General features: G+C 41.1%; 2 protein-coding genes across 7 annotated transcripts in view; both read right to left on the bottom strand.

Annotated features, from left to right (window-relative positions):
- Positions 1-420: 420 nt before the first annotated feature.
- Positions 421-2,161, bottom strand: il12a (interleukin 12a). Its single transcript, XM_053423530.1, has 7 exons — positions 2,143-2,161; positions 1,871-2,004; positions 1,687-1,773; positions 1,296-1,337; positions 991-1,131; positions 836-877; positions 421-678 (listed from the first exon to the last, which is right to left on the bottom strand). Exons 1-7 carry the CDS (start codon positions 2,159-2,161, stop codon positions 538-540), a joined length of 606 nt encoding a protein of 201 aa, XP_053279505.1. The 3' UTR covers positions 421-537.
- Positions 2,162-5,239: 3,078 nt separating this feature from the next.
- Positions 5,240-10,278, bottom strand: part of schip1 (schwannomin interacting protein 1) — a 210,585-nt gene continuing 205,546 nt past the window's right edge. For all 6 annotated transcript variants that reach the window (XM_053422868.1, XM_053422870.1, XM_053422869.1 and 3 more), the window contains 3 exons: positions 7,229-7,352; positions 6,566-6,659; positions 5,240-6,187 (listed from right to left, as the gene is read on the bottom strand). In XM_053422868.1, the coding sequence (XP_053278843.1) occupies positions 6,136-6,187; positions 6,566-6,659; positions 7,229-7,352 (270 nt within the window). In that variant the 3' untranslated portion in view covers positions 5,240-6,135. The remainder of the gene's footprint in view (positions 6,188-6,565; positions 6,660-7,228; positions 7,353-10,278) is intronic.

Raw genomic sequence — 10,278 nt, 5'->3', positions numbered from 1 at the left:
ACCTGGTGAATTTAAGTGTATCACTTTGGGACTTGAAGGCGGAATGAACTCGGCCGCGAGCCATTCTCGTTCGAACAGTGTCAGTTCCACTTTCATACAAAAAACAAAAAACACCCTTCCACTACAGAGCATGATACCAAAAAATACTTTATTATAAATTTCAATAAATAACATCACAGGCCATCAAATAAATAGACTTAATAAATAGATTCATAAAAAGATAAATAGACACGATACACCAAATATTGGAATACATTCATATGTGTAAAAAGGCCAACATGGCCTCCACTGCTAACCTTAGCAACAGGCTGACTCTTTCAGCTCTCACCGGGAGAAGGGGCTGGTATCGAGTCAGCTTAGCTTATGCCTGAGCTGTAACCATGCAGACAGTGGTGCAGCATGTGCAGCGTGAAGAACCACTTGGTCAGTAGTTGTAGGTACAAGTGGTGGTAGTGAAAGATCAAGGAGATGTTGTGAAGTTGTGATGATTTAAAGGAGATTCTGTGGCACTGATTGGAAGATGAGGCTGCGGGTTGGTTACTTCATGTGGTCCCCAGAGGTGATGTAACCCACAGCTCGGTTGATGGTGATGGTTCGGACGTAGAAGCCCTTCATCATCTTGCACATCTCCAGTCTGTTATCGAAGATGTTTTTCACCCACATCTGGGCAGCGTCCTTCTGAAAGACAACAGTAGGACACGATAACCACCTGCAGGTCTGCATGAAAAAGACCTGAATTTCCTTGATGAACCAGGAAGGTTTTTTGTCTTCCTTTGAAAGACTTTAATTAGAGTAAATGGGGAACAAACAACAAAAAGAATTAATGGAAAATTACCTCTGAGGAGTCATTCTCTTCATTCGGCATGAGGGAGCAGTTCTGTATAAAGGAAGATTTCATCAGGCAACATGAAAATGTTATTTCCCAGGAGATTCTCTATCTGTTTCTGTTTTTGTGTGTTTACCCCTACTACACATGCATCATAAACCCACCTTCAAGCTCTTTATTATATCCAGAGTCGGTCTCAGAAGTGCCTCTTCATTTTCAGGACTTCTGAGCGGGGTCTTGAGGTAAGAGCTAATAGCACCTTCGTAGTAAACCAAGTCCTTTCTGATGTTGCTCAAACATTCACTCTGTCAAGACAAGAGAAAGTTCCACCAGTCACGTGTCGGCTTTAACGATGTGTGTTTTTTAATTGGTTTGTAACAAATGTAAAGCAAAGTAGATCGATTTCTAATTTATAACATACAAACGAAGTCTGATCATTTTTAAAAAATAAATAGAAACCACCACACACCTTACTAAAGGGTGAGTTTCTTTGCATCTTGCAGCCCGGGTTCTGTGAGGAGGAAAAAACGTTTGAAACATGAGCAATTTGTTGGAGAATTTGATTTTCACGCCTGGGGCCCTGAGGCGTCTCTGGAGCGTTCAGGTCATTCATTACAAGTGCAACCACCGAGTAAAAGTTAGTTAACGCTGAAATGATCAGGCTGTTTCCCCATAAATAGTCAAAATCCCCCCCTAGAATCATTGAATCATCATTTCAGTTAAAATATGCACAAAAAACTACAGGATTTATATTTGCCTTGGAGAAAAAGCGGAGACAAGTCAGGGTTGAGTTGGGATTTACAATTATTCATAGATTTACAATAATTAGAATCACAACAATTGATGGTAAATTAACACACCTCATTGAGAGTGGGCGCGCAGGCCAGGGATGTCTCAGCTGTCCTCATCTCCACCCTATCCGAAATGATGCCATAGCATACGGAACTCTGACGGAACAACATAAAGGAACTCGTTATAAGTAAAAAAGCGGATTTCGGTGGTTCTGCATCACAGCATCACCACGTCTCAGCGACTTGTACTCACGTTGGTCGCGTTCTTGATGTTCTCCAGGAGGCCCCTGAAGAGCGGCGCGCACTGTGCGTAATTGTCCGTGTGCAGCGGGAGTCCTGTGGATGAGGGCCACCCGAGCGTCAGCAGGAGCGCGCAGCCGGCGAGGTCTGAGGGGACAAGCAGCAACACACTGGTTTCATTGGTGAGCAGATTAAAACCAGTGGGATCGTCCTGCACACCATGCAGCAGGCTGAGGTTAAAACATGTTAACAAAGGAAGACGGTGCACTGCGGCCCGTGACTTACAGAGATGGAAGTTGGCCATTGTCTGTGCTCGAGATAGAGATCTGCGGTGGAGCCCGGTAAATCAGCAGGATTCAGTTGTGCCGCCACCTTCTTACCGGACAGATTTATATGCTCCCTCGGGGGATTCCCTCCTCCTCCTCCTCGGGCCGGAGCAGCAGCAAAAAGAAAACTAAAACGTCATGCTGTAATTTCCTCGTCGAGCTTTCAGCCCACGTTCGCTTTAAAGGGAAGTCACGGTTTTTGTTTCATATTTTAAAGGGTAACAACAACAAAAAAATGTGTAAACTCGAAGTGTGATGTAATCGTTAAATAAACAATTATGCATGTGCTTGTAGATTAAAACTCCGCACGGATGCACAGTAACCTAAAGTAAAGCACATCACAGAAACAATTTAATTTCATCCCGAGAGCAATTTGTGTGATTCTTTCGTGTTCAATCGAATGTAAATATATGACACAGTGTGTGCCCCAGTCCAGTGAGACCTGCGTTAAACCAGCATCACGGAGATACAGCACATTTGTTGCTCTTTGTGTCGCAGCCTGTTGTTGTGTTGTCATTACTGCGTGGTGAGGTCATTCCTAACGTGTCTGACTGAGGGAGAATTGATGGTAAACGAATCATGATGCAATTTAACAGTAAATTAAAGGGCACACTGAGACACCCAGTCACCAGCTCACAGGCCTCTGTCTCATGGTGGTGGATCATGCACTCAGGTCCTTTCAGTTCAGTGGTCACGTGTTAAACGTTCAAAAATCTGTCAAGAAAAGAGTCAAACAGATCCAAGAGAAAACCAGGACAGAAAACTAGTTAGTGGTGGAAAATGAACGCAGTCCAGAACAATCTGCAAGTGTTGTGCTAAAATATTTTAAATGTTCTGGTGCTTTATACGTCTACTCCGACACATTTCAGAGGGAAATATGGTAGTTTTGACTCCACTACATGTATTTAACTCTCATATTAATGTTTTAAATTAAGATTTCACATCAAAATCAATTTATAAAATATGATGGAATATTGCGAAAAACCACTCCCCAATAAGTTAAGTTAAAAGCTGCTTAATAAATATGTTGCCCCATGTAGTTTCTATCTGTCTATCAGATTCCTTTATTGGTCCCACACACGTGCACAGACACACTACATGCAAATGGGGGAAATCTGTCCTCTGGTACCCAACACAGCTTGACACAACCCGTGGCCCCTGAACACACAGAGCAGTGGGCAACCATGGACGGCACCCGGGAAGCAGATGTTGGGGGGAGTAAGGTGCCTTGCTCAGGGGCACTTGGACAGTGTCCTCCTGGATTTCAGCAGTTCCAGGTCTGGTCCATATCCAGGTATGTCAGTCCGTTGCCTCAAACCAGTGACCTTCCAGTCTGATGTCTGTCTCTTCTACCACTAGTCCACCACCGATCGATCTATCTATCTATCTATCTATCTATCTATCTATCTACCTATCTATCTATCTACCTATCTATCTATCTACCTATCTATCTATCTACCTATCTATCTATCTATCCATCTATCTATCTATATGCTTGTCGTAAGTGTAAAATATTGTGGGATAAATAAGTGAAGTAGTGGCAATTGTTGGGTAAGATTTTTTTCCCATATTAAATTTCATACCAGAATGGACAGAGAGTTCTTGAAATGATTCAGAAATTAACGAGTAAAACACAAATTCATCCGCACTTCCGACACTTTCATGACAACTGGGAAAACACCACAATGCGATCGACAACCTTCTGAGGTTATCGTTGTTGAAACCATCGGGCTTTGTTCATTTTTTCCCCCTCCAAAAGGTAATCATGCGACGCCGTCATAGATACACAGGAAACTAGGTCATCGTCTTCTTCTCACAACCTCCTGCACCACTTTTCAGGAGCCGTGATCCAGACACGCTCTCTGAAACTGCGCTGGAGTTTCCTGGCCTTTCTTTGGCCAGGACCAGTGACCACTGAAACTGACCACCACACTGTAAAGATAGTATATGATCAGTCAGATCGTGAAGGAGAGGAGGGGGGGGGGGGGGGGGGGACTTCCTCAGAGAGACATTTATCATATTGCACATGAAAATGAACATATTATTCATAACTAACCCCCCCAGTCATAAAGAAGGTTTTCTGTGCATGTAAACCGTTGACCATAACATGAATCCCAAAGGTCCAACAGCTTGTTGTTTATTTGCATACGAGAAAGAAAACCCTCCTAATGTGTCTTATAGTGTCCCATATTAATATGTGTGACTCTCACAGAGTGAAACACAAACAGTGATATGATGGGGATGAGTCATACTACGTGTCTTCTTTAGAAACAGGAAGCTCATGTGAGGCAGCGGCAATCGTCCAGTGCAACGAAGACAATCATACAACAGTGTCATGTGTCAGACATTCAACAGTGCATTTACACTTCTTCACTATAAGTTCACAAAAGCATTACACATTGTGTGATGTATATCATAGTATAGTGTGTCAATGTAGAATGTTTGGTTAAGTCCTGCGTCCTCAAAGGGATACTTGACCCAAAAATGAAAATGCACTCATGATCTACTCGTCACCATGCCCATGGAGGCGGTGGCTTGAGTGGTTTAGTCAACAAAAAACCTTTCGAGTTTCGGAGGTGAACAGGGTTTCAGCCAAATCCGATGCAACTGGAAAAGTAAATGGTGACCACTTCCTCCAATGAATAGAAACAACAAGCTGCTCGTCCCGGTGTCATCAAAGTGTTATTGTTATAGTTGTGAGAAATTAGTGAATTTTTTGGGTTACATTTGAAGGAGCCTTGGAAATGAGACAGTGCAGCTGTGAAGCGATCAGTCTTTAATACAGCCTCCGAAGGATGCAGCCCCTGAAGTGTAACACAGCTCGTTTCCACCGCTGTCCTTTCTAGTGCACAACTCTATGGGAGAGGTACATTCAAGTGTTTAATGTTAGCTTCTCTGTTGATTTTAAGTTGATTCATTATTTGATTATCTGATGTTTAATTTGTGTAAGGGCTCCACATTCGTTATATTTGACTGAACAACAAGCTTTTCGCTCGGTTTTTGTCAGGACAAAGGAAGATTCACTCCAACGACAAAACTCACCCGACAACCCGGCGTATATGAAACAAAGTTTATTCTTTATTTTACATATCTGTACAATAACATTTCTTTCCTCAAATAAAGTTTCTGAATACAACAGGATGAAAACGATATTAACACACTTATTCATTTAAAATGACTCGTGTCAGAAAATCAACATTCACAAAATGTTGAAGAGCAATTAGAGTGAATGTATTACCAAAAGCTACGACTCCACTACAAGGCAGGCATGTTTCTGTTACACTCTTTTAGCACCTTCAAATGAACATGTCTCAGTTGAAAACTACCGTTTGTGCAGAATAAAAACAGGTCGACTTTGAAATACTTTAAAATTACTGTCCAACTTAAAATGGTCTGAAGAAGTTAGCTTTCCATCGTTCTTTTTTTTTATTTTTACACAATGTTGTTTCTTTTTTCTCATGAATGACTTTCTACTAAAGTTTTTCACTATTATTTTATTTTTTTCCCACAATTTTTTGCATTTGAACAGTTATAATTTAGTGGCGAATGTAGAAAGTTAAAAAGAAACAGTAGCAAAGCAAGGCCGATCACTGCACAGGAAGCTGGGGACAGAATCCAGGACGACACACGATCCTCTTCACCCACAAAGCAGGAAGTGCTCCTCTTAGCGCCGCGAGAAAACCACAGAAGCGAATGAAAGAGAGTGGTCTACTTCTGTGCTGCTGCTACCACTGGAGTCAGTGGGGGGGGGGACGGGGGGACAGGAAGGTAAGACAAGGGAGGAGACGGGGGAAGCAGAGGGGAGCAAAGTACGTTGGGACGAGCGGGGCAGGACTCGGATCGACTCGGGGGAGAGGGGGGGAATGGCCGGAGGGCGGGAAGTCGGGCTTGGATCCGGGGGGCTAATCTTGGAAGAGGGGGAGCTGGGGGGGGGAGTGGGGGACGGGCATCTTTATTTGGATAGGGTCTTCTCAGCCAAATGTTTCTGCTGGCTCTCAGCATGCCTGGAAAATAGAAAAAGGAAACTATGGTCATTAAACCGAACATGTCTGAATATATATATTTTCCACATAAAACCCAAGAAAAGACCAAAACCAATGTTAGAGTTGATCCCAATAAAACCAGATATTTGACCTGCACCTTGTTTTTGTGTAATGTTGAAACCCCAATTGCAATCAGTGGAGAACTCAAGTGTACCGCGGTCAAAAAGTCCCTCAAATTCACCCAGGTTGCAACTAAGTTTCCTAATTATGCTTTGTTTTTTTTAGCGTTAAAATCCATGAATGACTCCCTGAGAGATCTACAAAAATGTTCTAAACATTCCCAAGTGAAATGATAATTGTAAAGGCTGTGAATAGGTGACTCATTGAGTGCTGCATCACCTGGTGAGGTCCTCTATGTCCACCAGCATGGCGTCCTGCTCCATGTGGAGTTCATCTCGGATCAGCAGCAACTGTACAAGTTCCTCATTCAGACCTGGAGCGGGAAGATAACGAGAGAAGTCATTTAAAAACGGGGACAGATGTTATCATCACCGATCGACGAACATTTAATCCAGCCTGGTGTGAGCAGCTGAAATCTCCCATGATGTGTTGATAACACAAAGCCCTTGACATTTCATGTGACACGTGTCACCTATTGTTCCTTCAGCTTTTCCCAGAAAATAAAACAATTCTCAGACGGACGAGATATTTGAGGGGAAAGTCTGTTTTTCAAGTAAGAGCCGGCTCCTCATGCTGGACATGTGGGGATTTCTGCAGCTGTCGTCTTCTAGTTAGTTGAGAGATTAATCATCAGCAGCGGGATAAATGAAGTGTGTTGTGTGGTAACAGTAAACGCTCGGGGGGAAGCTGCTATCTGGTACAGTCCTTTGAAGTGACTAACATATATAAAAGTACTTTCACATCCACTGAGAATGGAAGGGTCATATGTGTATGTGGTTCCCCATTTGCGCGCATTTCTGCGAATGAAAGTATAGGTCAGTGGTGACTCTCTCTCTCTCCCCCCCTCTCTCTGTGTGTGTGTGTGTGTGTGGTCAGACTCACTCTCAATCTGGGAGTGCAGGTCGTTGACTATAACCTGGAGCTGCCCCAGCGTCATGTCTCTCAGGTCGGTGGGCTTCAGGCTTCTTTTCATTAGACACTCGCTGATGTGAGGCATGTGCGGAAGCTGCAGAGAAAACACACAAAACAAAAATAAAATAAACACATCAGACGCACTCAGAAGCATTTACGCCAAACATTTAAAAAACATTTAAACACCTTTTATCATGTACGATCAATGGTCGATCATTAAATAGATTAGACACTAAATCAAAATGTAGGCAGAGATGGAGTTTTTGAACAATTAAAAGTTATAAATGAAGAATAATTACAATATATATATATTTTTTTAAGCAAACACAAACTGTGACTGGTGTAAGAAATGACAGTAGTTTATCGACAATGCTGTTATTTAAACAAATTTATTTATCATAATTTATCACTAACTGATCCTTAATCCATTATTTTATTTAGATGAATGTATCTGCCACTTGTACATATTTGTTAAAACAAGGCTAAACTATTAAATGACTTATCAGCAGAATAGGATCAGTCAGAGTCTTTTTTACGAATAAATTAAATCTGCTGCCTGATTTTCTAGGATTATTCACGTTTTCATTTCCTGCTTTTTCAAAGAAAACTCCCTTTTTCATTGTCTTGGTTTCTTATGATAACGTCCCTGTCACGGGGAATATTACTCTTCCAAGAGGAGGTCAGCAACATGTGCAGGGACACTGTGAAGTTGGGGGATTTCAAGTAGGCGCTGCTGTTCGAAAACAATATGTCTGCATTGGTTTATATGAATAAAGAGCAGATCTGCTGCTTTTAATGAGACGACATCATGATTTAGAAGTTCTATTACACCTTGAGGCTGGTATCGTCTCCTGAGCTCTGCTGGTCAAAGGGAGATTCAGTCTTAGCTGAACCTCTGTAGTTTCTGTCAAATCTCATCTCCTTGAGTTTTTTAGAAAGCTTTTGGAATCGATTGATTTCCGTTTATATCATTTTAATCCTTTTTCTTTTTTTATCTCTTCTGTCTTTACTTCCGTGTGTTAAGAAAACTGTTGTATTAAACAAGAAAATTAAAGAAATTAAACAGAAAGTCTGTGGTTCGATCCCTGCACCTTCAGTCTGAATTTTTAGGTTCCCTGGTCAAGATTCTGAGCCCCAGATTGTGTTTGATAGAAAAAGGGTAAATTCTTTGACAAGCCCCCTCAGCATCCTCTTTTAAAATCACATTATTATTAAATGTGTTTTAACTTGAAACCTTTGTTTGTTTGTTTTTGCTTATTTTCATTGTTTTCATTATTCCAGTGCTTTTAACCAGGCATGCGTTTGTTTTATTGCTTTATTTGATCCACTGTCTTGCATTGATTTGTTAAAATGTGTTACTGCACTGCATGTTCTCTCTATTCCTGTGTCTGTGAAGCATTGTGTGTTTTTTGAAAAGTACAATATAATGAAGTTTAATATTATTTGAGTGAAGAAACATGCTAATTTTACTCCATATCTCCTCTTACATTTTGTTTACATTTCAAAATATGATCTCACAGGAAGAAAATCCCTTGCATCCCCAGTTGTGAAAACATCGCGGACAAAGACACATTGGAAATAAAGGGTAAGAAACTACACATGATTTCCCTCTGACTGAAAAGGGAAACGCTCCATGTAATCCAGTGTCTTGGAAGTTTTTTGCAGGTGTGTTTTGTTGTCTTAAGTCATTGAGTATTGCATCAACCAGCACGTAAGGAAAATTGGCCAAGAACAACAAAACTTTTTAATAATAATCACTGAATAAGACGTTTTCACTTCTTCAGTTGACTTTGTGTGTGTCTGCTTGAGTGTGTACCAGCCGTTTCTCCATGTTCCTCAAACCACTAAGTTCCTCAGACGCACACGTGCACACAATCTGTTTTCTTGTTGACTCTCCCTTTGTCAACACTGCCATCCAGCCGATCCACATTCCAACTCCAACAGACTCTTTCTCTTTCCCTCCTCCCGCTAAGTATCTTGACTCTCAGGCCCGGCTGGTTTCTCACTCCCCCTCTTTCAGTTTCACACGTGCACGGTGGCAGCCGCGCTCGAGGCACCAGCCTGTCACTTTCGGTCGTCTCTCCGCGGGCACATGGCGGTGATGTCACGGTGACATAGAGAGAGATGTGATGTCAGAGACGATGTGAGCGAGCGGTCGGAAAGGTCAGAGAGATGTGTGAGTCCTGACTCGAGTTTCTGTGGTGGATCTCGTACACGCGTTCAACACCAGCAAACCAAACTGCAGCTGTGACTCACCAACACATAGAGGAAGCACACTTCTCTCTGAATGATGTGAGATCACTTTACTACACTTTACTAATCGACCACCGCCCCCCCCTTTGCTCATCCAAACGCTCTAGATGTCTTCATTGCAACAGACTTCAAAGGGAATACTTAGAAACACAAAATAAAGTTGGTTGCTTTAATCACTTTTTTTTTTTACCTGCTATTGAATTGTCAGTAATTATCACAAGGGACCTTTCAGCCATTTGTCCATGACTTATGTTGAGTTATATTGTTTATATTGTTTATATTTTACTTTAATCAATTTAACTGATTCAATAATTATCCATCATTGGTCTCGTATTTATTTATTAGTCTCTTGTTGATTGGTTGTGTATTTATTGTGGCGTTTGGTTTGTGTACAATGACAATAAATACCTTCTATTCTATAAATCTATGTTTTGTTTTTCTCATCACTTTTCTCAAATAGTTTTTAATCAACCATTTTCAGCTAATGTTTAAACTGTTCATCTTTTACTTTATCACTTATAGGTTAACTGACCAATGGAATATTTTATGCAAATCATATCAATTAATCATCTGTTTCTAGATTTTATTTCTATTTCATTTTCTCCTATTAATCAAACAATTTTAGACAATCATTTCCATTACTTTCACCCAACTATTTATCTTTCTGTGCTAACCTTTACTTTTAATTATTTATCCATTATTTCCAGGTATGAAATTTGACTTCTCATGTACTTAATACATAGCTTTAAGGTTTTAGATCTGATTCA

This window comes from Pleuronectes platessa, chromosome 5 (genome assembly GCF_947347685.1).
Source record: "Pleuronectes platessa chromosome 5, fPlePla1.1, whole genome shotgun sequence".
Lineage (NCBI taxonomy): Eukaryota > Metazoa > Chordata > Actinopteri > Pleuronectiformes > Pleuronectidae > Pleuronectes > Pleuronectes platessa.
Note: the sequence above shows the minus strand (reverse complement) of the source record. Positions and strands in the feature narration are given on the sequence as shown.